This window comes from Cannabis sativa, chromosome 3 (genome assembly GCF_029168945.1).
Source record: "Cannabis sativa cultivar Pink pepper isolate KNU-18-1 chromosome 3, ASM2916894v1, whole genome shotgun sequence".
Lineage (NCBI taxonomy): Eukaryota > Viridiplantae > Streptophyta > Magnoliopsida > Rosales > Cannabaceae > Cannabis > Cannabis sativa.
Window position 1 is genome coordinate 76,824,681 of NC_083603.1, and position 25,122 is coordinate 76,849,802.

General features: G+C 35.3%; 1 protein-coding gene across 7 annotated transcripts; it reads left to right on the forward strand.

Annotated features, from left to right (window-relative positions):
* Positions 1–3,209: 3,209 nt before the first annotated feature.
* Positions 3,210–23,273, forward strand: LOC115708760 (uncharacterized). Of its 7 annotated transcripts, none has more exons than XM_030636768.2 (13): positions 3,210–3,552; positions 4,210–4,256; positions 4,645–4,909; positions 5,006–5,080; positions 5,169–5,227; positions 5,335–5,470; positions 7,841–7,937; positions 8,044–8,110; positions 9,140–9,238; positions 16,422–16,511; positions 20,822–20,976; positions 22,553–22,654; positions 22,752–23,273. In XM_030636768.2, the coding sequence occupies exons 3-13, from the start codon at positions 4,663–4,665 to the stop codon at positions 22,900–22,902; spliced, it is 1,278 nt and encodes a 425-aa protein (XP_030492628.2). In that variant the 5' UTR covers positions 3,210–3,552; positions 4,210–4,256; positions 4,645–4,662; the 3' UTR covers positions 22,903–23,273. The 7 variants fall into 7 exon arrangements, with proteins under 7 accessions (XP_030492628.2, XP_030492633.2, XP_030492629.2 ...); XM_030636769.2 differs by having other exon boundaries at positions 3,216–3,652; XM_030636772.2 differs by having other exon boundaries at positions 3,216–3,652; positions 4,660–4,909.
* Positions 23,274–25,122: the final 1,849 nt, after the last annotated feature.

Sequence of the window (25,122 nt, forward strand, 5' to 3'; positions counted from 1 at the left end):
AATGAAAAGCCACTATATTAATCATATTTATGAATGATTTGATAATATTTTTTTTTTATTTATAGGTAGTTATTTAGGATGTGAGTTATCAAAAATGAAAAGACATTATATTAATATCCTATTAATGAATGATTTGATAATTTATTTAAATAAATTAATAAAAAATTTAATAAATAAGAAAATAGAAAAAATAAAGAATAGGAAAGATAGCTCATATATGATGCCACATAGCCTCTTTCAAAACCCTCCTTTATATATATATATATATATATATATATATATATATATTGATTGTCAGGCCCAACCCTAATGGTGCGCAGGCAGACCTACTGCACAGGGCTCACGCAAGAAAAGGGCCCAATTTTGTTTTTTTTTTTAACTGACTTAGTCAGCATTCCAATTTCCAATTCGTTGGTCTTATCTCTCTCCATCTTCTCCCTCCCAACAAAATAGTTTCTCATTTCAACTGAATGGAGAAGTTGTTGGTAATGTTTGGCCAACAAGAGGTCTTCGGCAAGGCGACCCTTTGTCACCATATCTCTTCTTAATCTGTTCGGAAGGACTATCAAGGCTTCTCCAACATAAAGAACAACTGGATAATTTGCGGGGTCTAAAACTCACTAATCTGTTCGGAAGGACTATCAAGGCTTCTCCAACATGAAGAACAACTGGATAATTTGCGGGGTCTAAAACTCACTAGGCATGCTCCATCCGTGTCACATCTATTATTCGCTGATGATAGCCTCTTATTTTGTCATGCGAATAATAACTCTGCTTTGGCCATCAAGAGAATCCTAGATGTTTACCATCAAGCTTCGGGACAATACCTCAATACTCAAAAATCAATCATGTCTTTCTCTCCGACTACAACCAATGACGCCAAGAATTTCTTCAGCCAAACTTTGGGAATGCCAATATGTGAATGTCATGAAACTTATCTTGGTCTTCCTGCCTATTCAAGTCATAATAAAAAGGAGTTATTCAACAATGTGAAGGAAAATTTTTGGAAACTCCTACATGCTTGGAATGAAAAGTTGTTTTTTGTTGGAGGCAATGAAGTGCTTCTGAAGGCGGTTGTTCAATCCATTCCTACATATGCCATGAGTTGTTTTCGTTTGCCAATAGGTTTCTGCAATCAAATTGAATTTATGATGGCCAATTTTTGGTGGGGGAAAAACAAAGACGGTTCAAAAATTCATTGGAAAAGATGAAAATTGCTTTGTAAATTAAAGTTTGAAGGAGGAATGGGCTTCCGTTCTTTTGTTGATTTCAATCAAGCTATGATTGCAAAATAAGCATGGAGGTTGTTTGAGAACCCGAACTCACTGTTAGGAAGACTTCTGAAACATAGATACTTTCCAAGAAACTCTTTTTTGGAAGCTCACCATGGACACTCACATTCTCTAACTTGGTAAGGAATCCATTGGGGAAATGACCTACTCCTTAAAGGTCTGAGATACAAAATTGGTAATGGGTTCCAAGTTAGAAGTGGGCTGGATCCTTGGATTCCAGGACATGAAGAATTTAAGCCTATTTGTTATACTGGTGATCCTTCAACTCTGGTCTCTGCTTACATACTTGATACTATAGAATGGAATAGGGCTTCTCTTCTGAAACATAGAATGGCATTATAACACATCAGGGGTCTACACGGTTAAAACAGGCTTTCACCTTGCATCCTCTATCTCAGAGAAAGATCAAGAATCCTCATCGGTCAATTACAAATGTTGGTGGAAGTCTTTTTGGGCCTTACAATTACCTCCCAAAATCAAAATTTTTGCCTGAAAAGTCATTCAGCATGCCTTACCGGTTGCCTCTGCATTACATAAACGAAAAGTCATAGATTCGGCCTTATGTTCAAGGTGTAAAAATGGTTGGGAATCAATTGGTCATGCCATGTTCACATGCAAGCATGCCAAGGCAGTTTGGAAAAGCACAAAGTTTACAATTGATTTTCACCAAGCTCATGGTATGCTAAATGGGGATTATCTAATTCACTTGGCAACTACAATGGACAAAGCTGATGTTGAAGCATTAATTTTGGTTATGTGGAGTATTTAGAATGATCGAAATAATGTCTTACATGGTGGTTCAAACAGAGACCCCTCCTCTCTTGCAACATATGCTTTAACTTATATTGAGAACTACCGAAATGCCAAAGGACTTTGCTGCAAAAAATTACAGCAGCAACATAAATCACAGCCTATTGTGTCGATATGTAGTAATCAAACTGTTAATGAGCTTAATCAAATTGCTCAACCCTTGGTCTTGAGACACGGTTAACCACCAATACCAACAGTTGGTGGAACAACCACTTTGTAGCACCATGTATCAACACAACCATGCTGTACTCGGCAGGAATCGATCCATCTGCAGCCACCTGCGACTAAATTAGTGCACCAGCAGATCAGTTCTACACCTGCTACTACAACCGGCATTAGAGGACCTGTTGAAGACATAGCATGGAAACCTCCTGATGTACATATGCTCAAAATGAATGTGGATGCTGCTGCCAATTACAAGGACAAGATTTCAGGAATTGGAGCAGTTGTTTGCGATTTTAAAGGAGAAGTAATTGCTGCTTTTTCAAAGCCAGGCCAAGGTTGTTTCAGAAGTGATGAAATGGAAGCAAATGCGCTTTTTCACAGTTTAAACTGGGCAGCACATTACCAATCACCTATTGCTAATGTGGAGACGCTTTAAGAGTATCCTCTTCTTTGAACTCTTTTCAAAGAGCTTTATCTTGTTTTAATGATCTAATTGATGATGTACGTTGTCTTTTATCCTCGTTTACTAGAGTTACTATTGCTCATGCTTGTAGGCAAGCTAATAAAGTTGCCCATGGTCTAGCTAAGTACGCTCTAGAGTTGAATAAAGATGTTTCTTGGATAGGAGAAATTCTTTATCCTATTTTCTTTATTATTGTAAATGACGGTTAATTTATAATAATATAGAAAATTATATAAAAAAAAAAATTACACCTGTGTTTTCCATAGAAAGAAAAGTAAAAAATTATACCTGTTTTTTTTTTTTTTGTTTGAAAAGAAAAATTACCTGTGTTTGAAGTAAATATTTTGAGTACTTTCACAAAAGCTAAAAAGAACAAAACTTTTCTTTGAGTTGAGTTGAGTTTTGCTGAGTTGTACCATTAGAAAGAGGGTTATATTTCTTATTTTTTAAATATAAAATTTCATGTGCTTATGTACGTTTATGCAACAAAACTGAAAAGGACATTAAGGCTTATTCTGGCATAGATTGCTAGTTGTATTATTCTAATGCCCCAAATATCCGGTTTTTTCATTAATAAAGTGGAAAAGATTGACCCCCTCTCTCTCTTATCTTTACACCATTTCAGTACAAAAACAGAGCTTTAATTAACAGTTTATGTTGCTTTGATTTTTTTTTTATTGAGCTTTTTTTGGTTTTTGGAGAATTATTCAATTCCCTAGAACCCTTGGAATTGTATTTGAGTTTTGGGTGTTGGGTTTATGCTGTTCCTTTTCGGAGACTGAAGAGAATGAAAGGGAACAGAGAATAATAGGTTTTTTGATGGTAAGAACATTATTCCGAATGAAGATGATGATCAGATTGTGATGCTGTTTGGTTCGTGTGAATATAGGGGAAAGAAAGATTGTCGCAAGTGTGGAAATTTGTTGAGTATTGAGATTCGCTCTTTCACATTGTTTTTGATTCTTTTAAGTATTCAAAAGTTTATAACCTGAATTTCTGGGTTTTTTCTTTTTAAAGCGAATATTTTTCTTTGACTTTTGCTTATTTGAACTTGTTTGAAGACCCTTTACTCACAATTCTCGAAATATTTCGGCGATGTTTTCTAGATATTATTATTTATTTTAAGAAGATTTCCTTGTAAGTTACTTTATCTTTACGTGTTATCCAAATCCATGTTTTGAGTGTTTATTATAATATTAAGTTTAGACATTCTTTCAGTCTAGGATTTTTGGATTCGTGCAATGGAAGTGTATGGATCAGTTAGTAGTAGCACCGGTACCTTTTACATTTTCGGTGACACTTTTTGAAGTCCTGTTGTTTTGTCACAATGAAATGAATCACGAAATAATGACACGAAAATGAAAAGTTTGACAAGAAACTAATACAGATGGCATGAGACATGCCATCCTTGTGATTCTGCTACCTCTTTTCTCCTTCCTCTCTCTAACCTTGTTTGTATCTTTTTTCTGTTGTGTGCAGAAATTACTAGAAGGTCCAACTGATTAGTCAAACGCCTGACGAAGAAGGTGAGTGATTGAATTTTGGAAAATCCCTTTGCTATCTTTTATGGAACTCTAGCTCAGCAGGTGTAATTATATCATAACGTATTAATTAATTAGTAATTGACAGTATCGGAAGAGAGTTCTCGTAAGAGTCATTAGATTGTGTCCGTGAGCCACCAACTACTTGTGCTTTGTTGGTTGGCATTAAATTTGTGTATTGCATTGATTACTTGTGCTGCTGTTCAACCTTCCTTGTGAGTGCTATCTCAATCTTCTTGGGTTCATGTACATAGAAATCTATTGCCTGCCTCTTGTTCCAACATACATTAATCTATACACATGAGTATATATACATATTAGTAACGTTCAATTCTGTTGATGCTGATTGACTAATTTCTTTTTGAGTCGACAGTTTCTGTGATCACAGGATATGGGATGTGTTTTTTCGACACCGAAGGATACTGCAGGAAATAGAAGGAGGCCAGGAAACATTGGGGATGTTTCGGTTTATGTTCCTGGTTTAAGAATTCCTAAACCTGTTGATTTCTCACAAGCACTGGGTGATCACTTATCTAAGAGCTTAGTGGAAAAATTATCTGCTTTAAGAACTCGCATAGTAGTAATGGCTGGCCAAGAGGGTCCTACGATTACAAGAACGAGGAGAAAAACCCAACATGGTTGGTTGGTTGTGTTTTCTTCCCCCTAAAAAAATTCGATTTTTTCACTAACATCACATCCAATTTTTATAAGCCAAATTAACATTTTTGCTTCAGGTGGATCGACTTTAGCTGATCTTCAACAGGCACTGGAAGATTATTTGCCCGTTCTTCTGGGATTAGTGAAAGATGGTAAATCATGTGTTGAATGTTCTTATCATCAAAATTTTTCTGCTGCTATTTCAGATAAACTGACTTAATGTTTGTCTGTACTGTCAAGGAAGCCAGCTACAATACAGGGTACAATTTCTATGGATAAATCAAGAGGATGAAGCGGAGGTGCGAATGTTTGACCAATCTTATCAATCCTTGTGTCTATATACAATTTGTTTTTTCTTATCATTTCTCAAAGGAACACTGCTTTAGTTGAAATAATACTTTTGCAGGAAACAGCCTTGTCTAATGCTTGGTACGAGGTGTTGTCAGTTTTACATTTGATGGCAACGCTATTATTATCACAAGCCAACTTGTTACTTCTTCCAAGAACATCCGCTGATGGTTATCAGCCCAAAGTATCGGAGGGTACGTAGTACTGCATGACATTACACCTCTTTACATTTCATCTCTCTCTGCCTGTTTCTCTTGCTAGTCTTTCATGTTATTGAAGAAGCTCTTCTGCCTATATTTCAAAATTTAAATTTAGGTTTGGAAAATAGTGAGCACATGGTCCTCTTTTGGTATATTTTATTTATATTTCATAAGACTTTATCACAGCATTAGATTATCTACAGAAAATGTATAATTATAAATTTCATAACGTTTTTGCTAATGATATAAATAGCTTAAATGTCTTTACAGATAAACATAACCATATCTTGATAGCTTTAGTATGTTTGATAATTGTTTTCTCTGTACTAAATTTTATTTATATACCCTCAAAACTATTCCTGTTATGTATAAGTGCGTGAGTAGCATAATGAATATTGATTGGTAGTCTATAGTTAATAAAAATGGTATATGGGACATTGTAATAGGGTAGTGGTATAGTATATATAGCAACTGTATAGAGAGGAAAAAGGGTATGCAGGAATTAAGAGTTTATTTGCTGCATCATGGAGAGACTAAGCCTCTCGAATGCCTATGGTCTTGCACTGTAATTCTCTTTTCTACAATATTAATCCAGCTACCATTACTTCTACTTCTCTAATTGTTCTTGCTACTGTTAGTCTCTATAATTCTGAGTTGTGTTCCAGCCGGTTCATATCAATATTCCATCTACCCGGGTTTAATTTCCATTGTTTGTTTGTTTATATCTGCTCTTAAGATACAATGTCCATTATCTATATGTTGGATGTGTTAGTGAGTGTAACCATATTTCTCAGTAGAGGACTTTATTGTTACTTTGGATTCTGCAGAATAAATTAGAACATGTCTATTTTCTCTATCGTAAACGGTAGAGACAACAACCTAAACTGAGATAAACACAAATTCCAGTATTTACCTGAAAAAAGATGAAAGTTAAGACTAGATAAAGGCTTTAGAATTAACCAGGTTCTTACACCACAAATACCTGATGAAAGTAAAGTTGAAAGTTTAAGTTTTTTGGAAACTCAGCAATGCATGTAAAGGAAAGTACATGCCAAGTATAACATAAATTACATTTTGCTGACATGATAATCTAGATGTGTTGTCTATATCCAACACAGCTTACGTCTTACAGATATTTTAGCCTTCTCTTTTGATAGACCCCTAATTTGATTCACATATGTACGATGGAATTAGTAAAGTGCTTAGTTGGGTGAAAGTGTTATGATTGCCTCATTCTTGGGTGTGGATTTGCGGTATTTACTCTAGTCAACGACTGGTACATCAATTTTAGAGAATTTTTTTATTTTTTCCATATCTGGTTTGTTGTGGGGATGACAGCGTGTAAGGTAGGTTGTTTTCTTATAGAAATTGAGCCCTAGTCTAGGGAGACGACGAGTCTTTCGAATACCTTGGTATTTATTGTGTTCTTTTCCCAGTTTAAATTCAATATAACACTCTCAATTTGTACTTGGGGTGTATCATCTTCTCTATAATCATTACGTAGTTCTTGTGCTATCTTACAAAATTTTCTACCTTGCTGTAGCTATAGTGTTTGACATGGTGGCCAAGAATTACATCCATGTAAGATGTTAAATTGTGGGGAGACTCTTACTGAGCACAATTTATGTTCATCCATTAGAGAACTTGTTCTGAGTTTTTTGTAGGCCAGCAGGGTTTTGTTGGCAGTTGGAGGAGGAAATTAGTATGGATTACTGCCTTTAGGCTATGTTTTGGGCTGTTTGGGTAGAGAAATCAGACAATGTAATATGCTGTTGTGTTGTTAGAGGAATAGAAACAGAGAATAGTGGAATTATGGGCCATTCTTAGGTTTAAGAGTGTCAAGAAGTTTAAAATGTGGAAAATTATGAATTAATTAGGAGAACATTTTATTTTACTGTCAAAATTATATCCATTTTCTATTAAAAGGAAAAATATTGTACATCCTCAACATCTCTCTTGCAGATACCGATAAAATAGATAAAAATGATGGAATAATCTCAAATGACTCTTTTTATCTACATTAAAACTGTTCTGCTAGCTGCTAATGTAGTCTAGGATTTGAAGATTTTTTATTCATGTCTCAGGCTTTTAGAAAGAGTATGAAATTTCAAATGTTGGGATTGCTTGAAATTACCAAAAATGCCACAAATTTTCGTTTTTGGTCATATTATTTTGTTTTAGAAATAATTCTATTGATCAACCCACCTTTTAAAACTTACCCTGGTGCTTAAGCAGTGCTTAAACTTATTAAGCACTTCAGCAATAGTGCCATTACTAAGCTTATTGCTTCCTTATGCTTCACAGGCTTTCTTTTGTTTCTCAATTCTATATTGCATGGTATTGAACTTTATTCTTCTGTAACAGAGAATAGGCGAGCTTCTGTTGATATTTTCCTAAAGGCAGCAGGATACCTAGATTGCGCTGTACGACATGTACTTCCACATTTCCCTTCTGAACTCAGGTTTGTTTTGATGGTAGAACTTCTTGGTGACTGATTTGGCGCTATGGTTGCACTAAGTTCATCCTTTCTCCATTTTCCTAAATTTCTGGATGATACTCAATTGTAGGAGAAATCTACCAGTAGACTTGGCAGAAGGAGTTCTTCGAGCACTCTGCTTACAAGCATTAGGACAGGTAGTAACCTTCTCTGGATGAACTCTGCTGATTAAAAGCTAGTTTCTTCTAAGTCTATAATGTAGAACTTGATATTAGTGATTTGCAAGATAAGTGTGTAATTTTGTGGCTTTTAATTAATTTTAATTTTAATCAAAGTAATCAACCCCACCCTAAGAGAGCAAATTGTCCGGATTAATGGTCAGAGAAGATTCTAGTATAGGTAAATGTTTACTTTATCTGCTACGATTGGTGCATTTTCTTGGATACATATCTTACATCAACTAAACCGCAGCAAACTAAGTCCTTGCGGTGTTTAAAAGATCACTGTAGGTATCAATACACCTAAAAACTTAGAGGTAAACTCTCATAGAATTTACTAAACAGGCCACAATCATGGAGTTTTAAGCATCCCTAAACAGCATAGTTGGGATCAGGTTTTTCTGTGGCTAACCGAGATTAAGAAGGTTAAGGAATAGGGGTTGACTCTCATACCATAAAAACTTAGAGGTGAACTTTCATATATTTTATTTGATAGGGTTAGAGTAATAGGCATTACAAAGGATGACAGATTTACAAAACATTCTAGACTATTGTAACCACTAAGAATCAGGAAAGAATAAAACTTTACGAGGAAACAAATAATTCAGAATAACCTAATTAACATCGTACAGAAAGTTTCCAAATATTTACTGATTTTGTTCAGATTTTAAACAAAGCCCAAAACCATTTGCTTACTGCTAAACTCCCATACTTAACATTGTGGGGAATTTATTTGGGTATCATTTGTGCTAGAAAAGTAAGTACCTTTTTGGTTGTCCCTTTTTATAGCTGTTTCTATTTAGATATTTAGATTTTTATTTTCCTGTATATTCTAATATTATATGGCAATGACATCTCATATTTGTCGCAATCGATTCTTTACCTTTATTTTTTGTTTTTCATTTCTTCAAAAGTTCATAATGCCCAGCATAAATTGGAGGCACTTATATATATGTGTGTGTGTTTTCTTTCAATGTGGATAAGTTTTGTTCTCATTGTCTTTCATAGGGTGTTGATATTCAACTTGGAATGGCAATTGATAGCACGAAAGCCACTCTCGCCGTGAAGCGAAGGCTTGCTTGTGAGATGGTCAAGTATTGGCAGCAGGTATCTATGCCTTTTAATTTATATACATGATATATTATGCGATCAGTGTTTTTGTGGATAAAAAGGTATAGAAGAATCTTTATAGTTTATTTATGCTATTAGATTATGGATTGTGTGAACTTTGAAAAAGTGCACAAGTGAAAAGTATGAACTTTTCAATTGATCTTATCCACATAACATTATGTTAAGACCCAAATAAATTTACACACAACCTAGAGAAACTACCAGCATCAAGTTCACAAAAAAGAATAGTATACTAAATGAACTTCTTTAGTGTATTGCAAAAATAGTATGACAATAGTACTAGGGGTTTAGTTCAAGGTGTTTAAGACCAAGGGTGGTTTAAGACAAAGGGATTAGCTATCACCTTTCATTTTAACGCTTGTGGTCGACATAGTGGGAAACTAGTGGATAAGGCAACATAAGCATATTTACTTCAATGCTTTACACTATGTTTGGTAGGGAAGAGAGATGGCTAGATATGGAGAGCGGTGGAGGGAGAGAGTAAAAGGTCGTCATTGTAGGAAGACATGGCCGACATTAAAATGCTACAAATTCCAACCAAAGTTAGTTGCTAAATACAAAATCACTCAAACGTAACATTTTTTAGAGCAAATGTTCTAAGAGAATTTATGTCATAGGCATGCACTGGTTGGGAGATTTGCCCATTCTTCCATGAATGGATGGATGTGATGTATTTCTGCAATGAGTGAGGGAAGATTGATTTATTTTCTAAGTGGTGGGAGAAATTGAGACAAGGCCAATGATTGGTAATGCTGGAACAACTTAGGTGACAGTTTAAATCTCAAAAGACTTCTTGCCTTTGAATTTGAAATAAACATCTATGAACCCTCAAATATTTTTTGGTAATTTTTATATCTCATGGAAAGTATATAGTAGATCTTCTAAAGGAAATAGGAATGATTGGGAGCAAGTTGTTGACACTCCTATGAATCCAAACTTGAAAGTAATCCAAAGTGAGGATTCAACTCCAGTAGAGAGGGTGTGTTATCAAAGATTAGTTGGAAAAATAATGTATCTCTCATACTAGACCGGATATCACCTTCCTTGTTAGCGTGGTGAGTCAACATATGCACAACCCTTGTGAGGAGCACTAGGAAGCAGTGTATCATATTCTAAAGTATCTAAAAATGACACCAAGTCTTGGTTTGCACTTCAGAAAACACAACAACTGAGACTTTGAAGTTTACATAGTTTCTAGTTGGGCTTAAGAGTTGACTGACAAACAATCAACCAGTGGTTATTGCTCTGATGTATGGGATAATTTAGTTACTAGGCGCATCAAGAAGCAATCTGTGGTCTCAAGGAGTGGTGTAGAGTCAGAATATCGTGCTTTGGCCTTAAATATTTGTAAAGGGATGTGGATTTGTAGTTTTAAGGAATATAATTTGCAATATTCATTGATATGCCAATTGACATATGTATATAATTACACCAGTAACAGATGTGGGATAAAAACCACAAAAAAAATGAATATTTAACAACTAATTCCTAAGACTAAGGAAACAACCTATGACGTATTTTCCTAATTTTATACGGTAACTTACACTCCCCCTCAAGTCGGTACATAAACATCAAACATTCCCAACTTGCATACAAGAAAATCAAATGTGGGTTTAAATAACTCTTTTGTTAGAATGTTTGCAGTTTGATCTTCAGACTATACAAATGTTATACAAATCACTCCTAATTCCTAGTTCTCCTTTATAAAGTGTTGGTCAACTTCTATATGCTTAGTGCGGTCATGTTGCACATGATTATGTGCGATACTTATAGCAGCCTTGTTGTCACAAAACTTCATAGGTAGACTAACTTGCATCAACTCTTTAAGCACACAATTTATCGACAAAAGCTCGCGTACACCATTAGCCATAACTCTGTATTCTACTTTCGGGCAACACCTTGCAACCACACTCTGTTTCTTGCTTCTCCAGGTCACTAAATTTCCCATGCAAATGTGCAATATCCCAAAGTTGACTTCCTGTTCATTATAGAACCTGCCCAATCTACATTAGTAAATTTTTCAACACTTCTGTTACCACTCATCTTGAAAAGAAGACCTCTGCCTAGACTACCTTTTAAATCTTAGAATGCGATTGGTAGCTTCAAGATGTTTCTTCTAAGGACGATGCATGAATTGACTCACCGCAAAAGAAATATCAGGCCGAGTATGAAATTGGTAGATAAGTCTCCTAACAAGTCTCTTTTACTATTCCACGTCTACGAATCTCCCGTGTTGAATATGGCCAAGTTTCTTGTTTGAGTCGATAGGATTGTATATTGGACAACACTCACTCATTTCTGAATCCTTCAACAAGTTAAGAACATATTTTCTTTGAGAAATCACAGCCCCTTGTTTGGACCGTGCCACCTCCATAGCCAAAAAATTGTCTCCAAGTCTTATTTAAAATGAAGCAAATGAGGGAAAATGTTTTTATTTTTTGATATCTATTTTATTATATACAGAGGGTATAATACAATGTGAACATCTAGTAATACTAGAGTAAATGAAAAAATGCATTAAATGTTAAATTACAACTAATTTACAACTAGCTTAATTTTTTACACTCCCCCTCAAGCATACTAAATATTCTTAATTTGGAAATGAGTTCCCTAAAGTTAGGACGATGGAGAGCTTTGGTTAAGATACTAGCTGCCTGTTGTCTTGAGGGATTATGGTTCAAGGTGATGATCTTGTTTTCAATCCTCTCTCTGATGAAGTGACGATCAATTTCAACATGTTTGGTCCGATCACGATGAATTGGATTTTTTGCTATTGCAATGGTTGATTGATTATCACTAGAACATCTATTGGGCCTTCAAGTTTGATTCTGAATTCATCGGGAAGACGTTTTAGTCACATTTCTTCACAAATTCCATGTGCTAAGGCACGACATTCTGCTTCTACATTGCTGCGATCTGCTACTTGTTGCTTCTTGTTGAGAGAACCAACCCAATCTGCATTTGTGTATATATTAAGATCTTTGTTGAGAGTTTTCCTAAACATTTACCATTTTTCTGATGTTCCCTTGAGGTACCTAAGAATTCGGCAGACAACATCCATGTGTTCCTCAAAGGAATTATTGAGAAATTATCTAACAACACTCACAGTGAGGTTTATGTCAGGCTGAGTGTGAGTTAGGTAGATTAACTTTCCAAAAAGGTGTTGATACCTTCTTCGATCAACTTTTGTTTTGAGGAAGACTGGGTGAGATTGTTATGGTTCCAATTTTGTTAATCCTTGAACACGAGCCATCTGCTATGCGAACAGTCCTTTCATGAGAGCACTTGCTTAGAAAAGAAAATAGTGATCTATCACCTGTAATATGGTCAGAAGCACCAGAATCTACGATCCAAGAGTCATGAGGGATTTGAATAACCTGAAGTGTATGAGCATTGCATTGTTTTGCGACTAAAGAGATGACACTTAATGAGTTTTGTTCTGCCATAGAGAAAGACAGCAAGAAAAGCAAGTGTAAAATCCCAGAGGAGACGAATAGAGAGAGGACGCTGGAAAAACCCCATTGGAGACAAAGAAGAACCGGAGATGAAGAAACTTGAGAGAGATGAAGCGAAAAAATGTCGCTACTGCTACGCGCAACTCTGATGGACGCTGGATTTCTGGTTTTTGTCAGTCGGAGGTGGGACAAGCTCTCTAGGTCAGAGGTGAGAATAGAAAACTCCTTTTAATTAGTTTTCTAGGATAGAGCCTTCAAACCCTAATTTTAAGAAAGGAAGGGATGAGAAAAATAATATGCTTTGAGAAACTTCAAATGCTCTGATACCAAATGAGGGAAAATATTTTTATTTTGTGATATCTATTTTAGTATATACAAAGGGTATATATAATACAATGTGAACACCTAGTAATACGAGTAAATGAAAAAATACTTTACAACTAATTTACAGCTAGCTAGATTTCTTACATCAAATGCCTTGGAGAGTTTATTTTTCATTGCTTCTAATTCTTCTATGTCATCCCCAGTGAGACGTATGTCATCAACATAGATAATTAGAGCTGCAATTTTCCCACTGTTCGAGTGACAAGTGAACAAGGTATGATTAGATTGTGCTTTAGAGTACCCTTGTTTCTTTACCACTTTAATAAACCTTTCAAACCATGCTCTTGGTGATTGTTTTAGTCCATAAAGAGTTTTTCCCAATTTACAAACCTTTGTACCAAACTTGTTTTCATATCCTGGCGGTGGAAACATATACACTTCTTCCTTTGTGAATGGAGTCTGCCTAGAGTTGATGCTTGGTTCTGAAGCTGAATCAGCCACAATTGCAATGCTTCCAGTCAAGTTGGCTTTTCACTAGTCGGTTTGCCATGTATTTTCCAGTAGGTATCCCGTGTGTGCCAATAAGTTTTGCAAATATCACACCCATGACTTCTTCTTATCATTATTGGATTCAACTCCATTAGCAAGTAAAGCTAAAACCTCATTACCTGACACGAATGATGATTCTTTGTTGGACATGACTTTTCAGCGGCTCTCCTCCACCCTTATTTCAGAGAAAACCTCCTTGATTGATGGCAGTGGTCTGCAACCAAGAATCCTCCTTTTTACCTCATCCATATTCTGGTTAATTCCAGCAAGTAGCATGAAGACACAGTCATTTTCTTCACGCTTCTAGTGTTGGAGCAAATCAGCTTGACTTTCCCAAATGTCATCATAGTATTGGTCCAGTTCTTGCTACCAAGCAACCATGTCATTGTAATAGCTTGTGACACTTTGTTGCCTTTGTTTGGATTGCTAGACCCAAGTCATGAGCTCAAAAATTTGAATAAAATTCTTTAAATTAGGAATTGGCTAGAGCAAAGAATGTGTGCATCAGTGATTTGGCAATAGTAAAGGAAGGTGGGTACATACATAGGGTTATTAGCTGGAATTTTAATTTCAAGAGGAATATGATGGATAGGGAAAAGTCTAATTGGGATGATATGGAACATGTGAATCTAACCTATATTTCAATTGATAGTAGAGGTTGGAAACCAGAGCATGCTGACTCATTCTCATGTAAGTCTGCTTTCCTTTGGTTTACTTCAAATCAGGGATCCAATGGATTAGAATGGACTAAAATTCCTTGGAAAAGTTGTGTACAAGCTAAAGTTAAGGTATTTGGCTGGTTGGTGGCTTTGAGGAAAGCAAATGTAGATGAGGTTTTGCAAAAAAGAAGACCCTACATGGTCTTGCTAGGGATGGTCTTGTCCCCTAGCAGGTGTGTTTGTTGCAAGTCTAGTAATGAAACCATTGAGCATTTTTTCCTAGAGTGTCCCTATACTCAAAAAATCTGGTCTTTTATCTACAAAGAATTTAGGTTGGCATGGGTAATGCCTCAGTTGGTGTCCCAAATCTTGTTGAATAAGCCTTTGGGAGGTAAAAAGAGTGTAAGGTGGTGGAGGACTGCATCTTTGGCCGTATTGTGGGCTGTTTGGAATGAGAGAAATAGCAGAATCTTTGAAGGAGTTGAGAATTCTGAGGAGGATGTCTGGGAGAGTCAGAATTTGGATAGGGACTTGGGTATTTAGAACAAAACATTCTGAGAATTTGTCCTTCCTAGAATTTTTGAAGGTTTGGAAAGGTCAGCGGAGGATGTTTGGGAAAAACTAAACACTTTGAGGATTTCTCATTTCTAGGCTTAAATAGGGATTGGAGTGTGATGATGTAAATGTCCTGGGAGATGTTGTGCATGTTACACATTTGTTTTGATTAATTTTATGTTTCCATGATCTGTGTACCATGGTTTTCCTCCGCCATAAATGAGGCTTTCAATATATATTGGGGGGAGGCCAGTCTAAGACAAGTGGTCTCTTTCTCTTTTTCAAAATAAATAAATAAATAAAAGACCTGATGATTTGTTTTGTAATTTTATTTTCTGCTATTTTATACTTAAACCTTGTTTACCAAGGTTTTCCTTTGCCACAAGTGATGTTGTGTAAGACAAGTGACCTCTTTTTCTCAAAAAAATAAAATAAAATAAGAAGAAAAATATGTAACTACTAGATTCTAGATTTCTTTTGCACAATGCACACCAATTAGTAGAGAGTTGTAACAAGGATTTTTCTTTTTGTAAAATTCTCATGTATTTACTTGTTAAGAGTTACCAACCACTTAAACGCCTTTTCCTTAATCTTTGGCTACAAGTCTTTGGATGAAATGGAACACCTTTTCCATCCCCTGTAATTAACCTCTTGAATATGGTTTACTAGAGAAAACCTTAGACTCTATCTTCTATATCCTTCTATCAGCTACTGTTTGATACATCTAAAAGGTTCTAATACTGAGATCTATCATGTCACTTGTTGCAAATCTCAATCAGTTCCGTTGAAGAACTAATGGTCCCATGAGAATGGTCAAGTCTCCATCCTTCTTCCATTTTCCCTTCTGCAAGCAATTTGTTGTGAGACAAGACAATTCTATAGAGTAAAGGGAGCCTATTAGCCAAAGGTTTTTCTTCCATCCAAGCATTCTCTCAAAATCTATTTGTATTTCACGTACCTTGTATGAAAGTTGCATAAAACAAAGTGTAACCTATGGACATAAAGTTCCTTAAGGTTTTGAAAGATACTCTAGAGACCATGGATGTATTACCCATTTGAACCCAGACCATACTTACTCTTGATGACTGTATCATAGCATATTTTATTTTATTTTATTTCTAACGTGAATCAAAATAACCATTTCGTAATTAGGGTTTTGTTATTGTTTACAATAGTGCCTACAGCCAATCCTTTATTTAGGCTCATCTTCTCCTAAGAAACCAAGTGATTGCCTCCCTCCGTCTCACTGTGGATATGTAGTGAGTCTAATTGTTAACAAAGTTTTCCCAATCTTAATCCAAAGATTGATTACGTACAACTTTCTGTGAGATATAAAGGTCAGCTAGAGGCTAATTAATTCTATATCATTCTTAATTTTCAATAGCTGGACCTTCACGATGTTCCACCAATTTTTATTTCTATAAATTGGACTTGTAGCTATACGTTGGAATAGCGAACTACAAGTTTCTGCTTGATTTGTCTGCATAACATATTAGTTCTGATCTCAGTAGTGTGACTTACTATATCACATATCTCTACATTATCTGCATATGAACCAGTGCACTTATTGATTTTTCAAGCATAAGTTGCTTAAGCCTCTGTAATTTGTCTTTTCAGGCTCAAGATAACATTATGAACCTTCCGTTATCAAATGGTTGGGGAGAAAAGCACCGGCTTTATGTAAAGTGGAAATATGTTGAAGCAAAGGTATGTAATGATTCCATTTGATCGTTTATTTATTTATTTACTTTTTTTATTTCATAACAATGTATTAATCTTTGCATAAAAGTCCTTATCTCTTAATGTTGATAATCTTGTAATATAGCTGACATCTATATAGACCATAGTAAACAATTCTTCTGAAATTGCACGTAAGTATCAGTATCAATCCCTTTCAACAACTTAACAGAAAAAATCTCTAAAAATGCCCAGAAATTTGACAAGACCACTGATTGATTTTAATGACGTGCACAACTTCAGTTGTAAAGTAATTGCAAAAATCATGTTGCAGAGATCTTCAACTGTTATTGAGTAGCCAATAAATCAGTTTGGTTTATCATTATTAGGTGTTGTCAAGTCAAGATTGATGTCTTGGGGCATTCTTTATAAACAAGGAAGCCACTCGATCTGTTATAGTTAGGATATTTATCTTGAAAGTAGTTTGAAGATGAATTTGGTGAAGTCAAATGTCATTTTAAGTGTCTTGTTGTGAAAGTAATTTTATTTAATTATGTTTATATATATTTTATCACCTTTTGATTATATATAAGAGCATTCCTATTAGGCACTAGTGGCGCTTTACGAATGATTAGCAATATTTCATAAAAGTATTAAATTAAATTATGTGGAAACTGATATTTAATTACACCAATAGCGACACCTTACGTGGTGCCTAACACTATTGGTGTTTTTTAACATTTCTATGTATATAATTTCAATTCCATGTTCTAAAAATAAAATAAAAAATTTTGAAATACGTAAAAATCGGAAAATTGTTAATTTACTCATTGAAAACGATAATCAATTTCATGTAAGAGTCCATAGTAGGCTCTTTAATTATTATCTATTATTTACTTTTCAAGATGGAATGCTAGAAAAAAAAAAAAGATAAAACCAAACAACTTGCATTAGAATTAGGAAGTTTGTTTGTAGACAATAAAGATGATTACATAATTACATTACGATGAAGGAAATAGTGTTAGGAAGAAAATAGGTTTTTCAAGGAGTAAGGACTTTAGAGACTCCACTAACGTACTTTGAGTATATGCACTGCACCCTTCATGTTCAAGAATTTACCAAGTTACTCTTCCAAAAAAAAAAAAAAGGGGGATTACACAATATTCAACCAATATGAAAGAACTTTTGAAATCCATAATTATGAGTTGGTCTGAATTTAATTTGCCCATGAAGAATTGTAAAGGTAACCAGTTTTAAAAGGAGATGATTACAATGAGTAGGTAAAGCATTGATTTCATTTGAAGATATGAATGATTTGGTGCAATGTTTAAAATTGTGTTTCTATTGCGCGCCTTGAGGCACGCCTCACATTGAGGCTGGAAAAAATCACACTAAGGCGTGCGCAATGGCTGGGAGGACAGAGGCGTGCGTACACCTCACACTGCCGAGGCACTGCTAATTGCCGAGGCGCGCAATAGAAATGCACTGCTAGTTGCGTTTCTATTGCGCGCCTTGAGGCACGCCTCACACTGAGGCTGGAAAAAGTCACACTGCGGAATGGCTGGGAGGACAGAGGCGTACACCTCACACTATCGAGGCACTGCTAATTGCAGTGAGGCGTAAAAATTGGTTGAGGTGTACGCCTCAGAACCCAAATGATATTATATTAGCCTACTAACTTAAAAAACAAGCCAAATAAAACTCAAATTAATTATAAAAAGCCCAATAGAACTCAAAAGAGTTAAGGAAAACCCAATAAAAATCCTCATAGGTATCATTTAGGGTTAGAAAAAACGGCCAGTCGCTCCTCTCCTCCTTCCTCCCTTCAATTGCACTCTTCACAAGGAGAAACAAAAAAAATCTTGCCAAGCTATGCGGCCTGCGCTTGATGATATATTTTATGCTATTATTGCTCAAGTTTGTTCTAGGATAGTAGAAACGAGGATCCTAGTTTTAGAAACAACAATTATCTATATTTTAGTTTGAGTTTAACGAGACATTTTATGCTCTATTTGAGTTTTATGAGAACATTTTATGGTTTATTTGAGTTTTATAACACATTATTCATCTTTGTTATATTTAAGTGCTCTAAAATTTTCTTTTAATTAAATATTTGAGGCTTACGCCTCGCCTCACATAAAAAAAAGCGCCTTAAGGCTTAAATCAACAATTTTAAACATTGATTTGGTGAGATTAGAAGACTCCTTGATGGATTGGAAAGATCTGTGCCAACATGTATTAAAATATCCATGGAGTCTATAACTGATAATAGAGTGAGTCTTTCCCAAGTCTTTACCAAGCACTTGTGTGGAATCTAGAGTAGCATTGATGCATGGAATCTAGAGTAGCAATGATTGAAGGTGCATTATGTACCATACAGGCGATGCCACTTTGTCGAAGGAGAAGATTCTTGTTAGAATATTAGTTGTATATTAATTGTAAAAATTAAAGTAACTTGTTAGAAGTTTCTCATTTAGTCTTCTAGCTTTGTATATAAATATATACTATTTTATAGAATACAACACACAATTCTATTCACTATTCTCTACATGGTATCAGAGCATTAGAGTTAGAATTATTATTCGAAATTCGAAATTAGGGTTCATAGTAAAAAAAAGGAGATTAGGGTTTGAGTTTAGGGTTGTTTTTTGGAAACCCTATTTGGAGTGAAAGTTGTTTCTCACCGCCCACATAGAAGGACTGCCAGCCACCGAACTGCAAAACCCCAAATTTTGGCGTCCAGATTCACCGCGGGTGGGCCCCACGCGCCGCCGTTTCCCGCTTCCCAGAATCCCACGCGCCGGTGCATGAGGGCGCGTCCGACATCTTCTCCGGTGACGGTTGACACCCTCCACACTCCTGGCCCTTCTCCGTCCTCCTTCCATCGGTCTCCGGCAGTTCTTGGCATTTTGTGGTTTGATACTTTTGCCTTCTTCGTGTTTGAGTGTTCATTCTTTGATGTTTGCTTTCTTCCTTTTCTCCTTCAATTGTTTTTGCTTTCGAGATTATGACAGAGATAAAATCAGATTCGAAATCAGTCGTTGTTTCTGATGTGGTTCCCGTGATGTCTAAAGTCACGGACCATAAATTGATTGGTTCGAATTATTTGGAATGGAGTAAGTCGATTCGATTGAATCTGAGGAGTATTGACAAAGATGATCACTAGACGTACGATCTACTTCAGGATATTGTGTATTTGTTGAGGGCAATTTGATCTCTTGTAACAGTAAGAAACAAAATATTGTGTCTAGATCCAGTGTTGAATCAGAATATAGAGCTATGGTACAATCTATGTGTGAGGTAATATGGATTTATTGACTTTTGACTGAATTCGGGTTTAAGACTTTTATTCTAACAAAATTGTGGTGTGATAATCAAGCTGCTCTTCATAATGCAAATTTCGTGTTCCACGAACGAACTAAGCACATTGAGATTCATTGTCATTTTATTCGTGAGAAAATTCAACAAGGTCTGATCTCCACAGAATATGTGAAGACCGGAGAACAGATAGGAGATATTTTTATAAAGGTTTTGAATGGGGTGCGGGTTGATTATCAAGTTGGGTATGATTAACATCTATGCTCCAGCTTGAGGGGAGTGTTAGGATATTAGCTGTTAGTTGTAAAAATTAGAGTAACTTTAAAATTAATTTTATTCTATTGTATCCTCATCTTCTAAAAATATCATTTTCTTTTCTAAATTATTTTATCATCATTGATTTCTTTCCCCCTCTTTTTTTTCTCAATCTAATCCACTGCTATCAGAAACAATCTAATCCACTACCATCTCCTAGGTTGTAAATATAGCATTCCTCTTAAAGCAATGTTCTATATATATCTCCGCTGTAAAAGCCATATATTTTATATATTTTTAATACATGTTTGGTATCAGATACAGAAACCATTTTTTTTAAATACATTAAATAAAATCAGAACTATTAGAGGCCAACAAAATGTTATATAAACATAAAAATTACTCTCACTCCATCTTAATTGGACGTCTTTGGAAAAATATTCTTTAATATATCATCAGTTGTTAAGTAGAGGAGTTCGAACTGGATAGCCAGAACCCTAGGATAATTTTTTTTTTTATTAATTTAATTTTGGAATGAACTAGTCAGTAAAATTTCCCACTTTCAGTATGTATTATTTGTTTAGTAGTTACTTTCACTCCATCTTAATTGGACCTCTCATGGTCTCATAAATGGAGCTTTAATGACACAACTAATATTGGCTTCTTCCGCTGCTAATTTATTCACCTGTAGGCATAATTGAAGTCTATACTTGTAAAAGTAATTGATGCATCTTTTGATTTTGTAATCTCTTCTGGAACTCAATCAGGCTGCAGCATATTATTATCATGGATTGATCCTTGATGAGGGAAACACAGAAAAATCGCATGGGATGGCTGTAGCTGCTTTGCAAGCAGCAGATGAGTATTTCAAGGAAAGTAAAAAGGCATGCGAGGCATTTAACGCGGCTCCTCCTTTGTCAAGGTAAATTCTTGGTCAACATTCTCTCTTTTGTTGCGCCTGTTGAATGATATTTGTATTATTAGTCTAACATACTTTGTACGCTCGAACTTATGCATGCTTTAAGTTATCAGTTACTACTGCGAGACGGTTCTCTGTATGGATAGAACAAATATATTCTATGCATAGCACCCACAAGCTCATGGACTTTTACTTTAGTCTTGTACACCATTTGCTAATGATTAGTACTTTCTTATCTTTCATAGTTTTACAATTTTTAAGCGATGCCTATTATTAGGAAAGAAAACAGAGTAAGGAGATGAGAGAATATTGCTGTAAGAATTCTCTTTTTCATTGACTAAGATAGCATGATACAGAGAATTGTTTATATACTGATTAGTACAATCGAGAAAGTCATTAGCTAACTAACTAACTACTAACTAACTTAACAGCTCAGCACTAACAACCTTGCTTAGATAACTAACTAATCTTGATACTCCCCCTCAAGATGGAGTGAATAAAGGTTTAGTTGGCTAAGAAACAAAGGTTTAGTCAACATGTCAGCAAGCTGTTCTTGAGATGAAACATGAGAAGTTTTGATGATCCCTGCTTGAAGATTTTCTCGAACAACATGACAATCAATTTCAATATGCTTCGTCCTTTCATGGGAAACAGGGTTTGCAGCAGTGTGTAGTGCAGCTTGATTGTCACAAAACACATCAGCAGGTCCCTTATGCTCTTGTTAGCTCTTTCAGTATGGACAAATAGCCAGACAACATCACAAGTTGTGTTGGCCATTGCTCTGTACTCTGCCTCTGCTGAGAATCTAGAAACTGTGTGTCACTTTTTACTTCTCCATGAAATGAGAGAATCACCAAGAGTATACAGAAACCTGCGGTGGATCTCCTTAGAATCATGGCATGTTCCCCAATCCAAATCAGTATATGGTGAACCTTTGACAAGGCTCTGATACCATATTAGGAAAAGAAAACAGTCGAGAAGAGAGTATTGCTGTAAGAATTCTCTTATTCATTGATTAAGAAAGAATGACAGAGAATTTTCTACATACAGAGAATTCTTTTTCAAAAAAAAGAATTGTCTACATACTGATTAGTCCAATTGAGAGAGTCAGTAGCTAACTAACTGAACTGCTCAACACTAACAACCTTGCTTGCTTAACTAACTAAACTAACTAATCTTGATACCTATGTCCAATTTGATTGAGAAAGTTGATATGGGTTTTAAAGTTTGCAATATTTTTCCTGCATTGGCATGCTGAGTGATCTGTTTTGTTTCTAGAAACTAGTGTTCAATTCCTTCCCTGCTACCGAGATATAGTTTGTCATGACCCAGTGTGAGGACTCTACTAATGAGCAAGCTATATGAAACTTTTGTAGTGGTTTCGGTTCTACTAAGTTTATATGTGAGTGTTGCATGTCAGTTATGCTGGGATAGAATTTGCCCTTTCAAGATTGACTTTGATTCAATTTGAAAATAATAACCTACTAGACTTTATTCTAAAAAAAATAAAATAAATAAAGAAAAGAACCTATTCTTTTGTATTGATTTATCTATCTAATATTGATAAAGTTTGATGCAGAAATCCACCACTTTGGGGAACCATGAAGTATCTGTCTGAAAAAATTCCAAAAGATACTTCAAGCAAAGTGCGGATAAACCGGGACCTCTACTCTTCTGAAAAGTAAGTCTTGTTTGATGATTAACATTGAATGTTATTCATAATACAAGGAACCCTGATACATATTAAAATAATCTTTGGCTGTGGAATTTTTACCCAGAATTATGGAAACTGCCCCCACATTGCCAGACTTTGCCTTAGCCTTAAAACCAGATGAGTACCAACTTCCTCCAGTAGATGCCTCTTGGAACCAGGAGCATATGAACAAGGGCCAGACAGGCTTCAACCAACTCAAGATTGATAAAAGATGAATCGCATTTGTTACATTTGGAAACTACATAATTACAAAGACCAAACTTAAGTTTGGATTGGATGATCATTCAGACGCAGAGGTTCATAACTTTTGAGTGTCCAACGTTTTCTCCTGTCTTTCATTATAGCTATTTCGTAATATAATCCATTTTTTATGTCTCTTCTGTTCATGAGATTTATGATGTATCTATTATAGAGCTGTGTAAAAGTTTCAATTGTAAATTGGCTGCTGCTGATGGGAGAATAATGCTCTCTTTCCAAATTCCCAATAAGGTTTGTTATTTTTTATAGTAGAAAATTTGAACGAGTTTTTGTGCTTAAAATTGGCTATGTGAAAAGATGTTGCTCTTTATAAACTCTATTTCTTGCACTCCCTAGCTAATTTTCTTATTTGTATAATTGTTAATGTAAGAATTTTTCGTAACGAGAAATGTCTATTATTTGTAAAACTGTAATTTTCTTTCAGTTTCGTCAGTTTAGACTATAATTGTCTTAAATAAAGAACTTGTAAAATCCTGTTTCTATATTTTTGGGTTTGGATGGAAATATGTAGCATTAGTTATTTTTGGATTTTCTTTTAATAAATTCAAAACGTAATTTGTACTGATAAATTTTTTAAAAAAATTACAGTTTTACAAAATTAGGTATTTATGTTGCTATAAAAATCATTTAGTTTATGCTACTTTAAATTTGAAATTTTGAGTAATTATATTGCTATTTTTTTTTATTTTTTGAAGAAAATAAGTAATCTTTAAAATAAGAAACCGAAACCTTCCGGCCATAATAAAAAAAGTTAAGAGCAAACTTTAAATAATAACTACAAAAAAAAAAAAAAAAAAAAGAAATAAAAAAGAAAGAAAAATACTTCAGAAAAACTTGATAAAAGCGCCTGTCCTTAAAAGACACAGCTTGGCAAGCTTGTGAGCCTTTTCGTTGAAGACCCTTGAGCAGTCAAAGAATTCTAATATGGGCATCTCTTCTGCACTTGCCAAGTATCATGTTTGCACTTGTCAGATTAATCGCTAACTAAACATGTTTTCTAGAGATTCCCAAATCTCATAAGGATAAACTGTCTCGACTATTTCTAATTTCTTTATGAGCACATTGCTCATATTTGCAAGCATATAATGTGTTGTTAGATAAGATTCAAGTTTCATACTTTTTCTTCCAATTTAAGTAACACTTGTGGCAGTAATCTCAGGAGAGCCATGTAGTCTTCACTTATTAAAATAATGTTCGTGTTTAATTTTCATTTCATGTAGTTATCATCAGTGAAGTTTTGATTAGCAAGTTGTCTATATTTTTTTTTACCAAAATAAGGGTCATTCGAGATTCAACCACGTGTCCAGTGGATTCACGACGAAAGGAGATGACTTATTAATATTAAAACCCGGATCATGCAAGCTTTTGGAAAGCATATCAGCACTTGAGAGTTAGAGGCAATTCTGGAGGGGCTCCCTAATTTTGATTATGACTAAAGCCTTTGATACATTTTCCAAGACAAAGCACTATAGATGACCCCTTCCATCCAGATGATAAAAGCCCTCAAAAAGAAGACTCTTGGGGACTTACCCATACTTTTCTAACATTATGTCTCCCAATCATAGCTTGTTGATGGCTTATTTTTGCACTATCCCATCAGCTGCAAGCACATCTAGTCTTGTCTCACAAAACTCTTATTTTAGACCTTGTGCAATACGTCTGTTTACCTAAAGACTGACTCTGTGACGTGGACATCAATGTTTGACACATGGCAAGAAGGAAAACATCCTAGAGTTGAGTAGTCTCGAATCATGGAAGTCGACCTAGGAGGGGTCCCTAGCCCTGTGCCCATGTTGACTCTGGGAACTCTGGAATAGGTGTTTGGATCCCACTAAGTTGTTTCCAATTCACTATCTTTCAGTATCCTATACCATGAAGAACTCAAATCCAAGGTCTGGAAGCTGAAAATACACGAAATAACAATCTGGAAGTTAATTTGAGTGCCCAGCGCCCAAGTTCACAACCCTACTAGGGTTTTGGATTTTGGGCCCGTCTTAGTGAAATGAGTCAAACTTTGTACTGAGACATGAATTAGGCCTGTCACGAATATATTTTAGGCAACGAAAGCGGAATCGGAGCACTGACAATTTTGAGCACCCGAAGCACAAGGTGCTCCAGGCTCCCAGCGCCAAAGTCGACACATTGTCTGTTGGGTTTTATGCCCTAAATAAAACTCA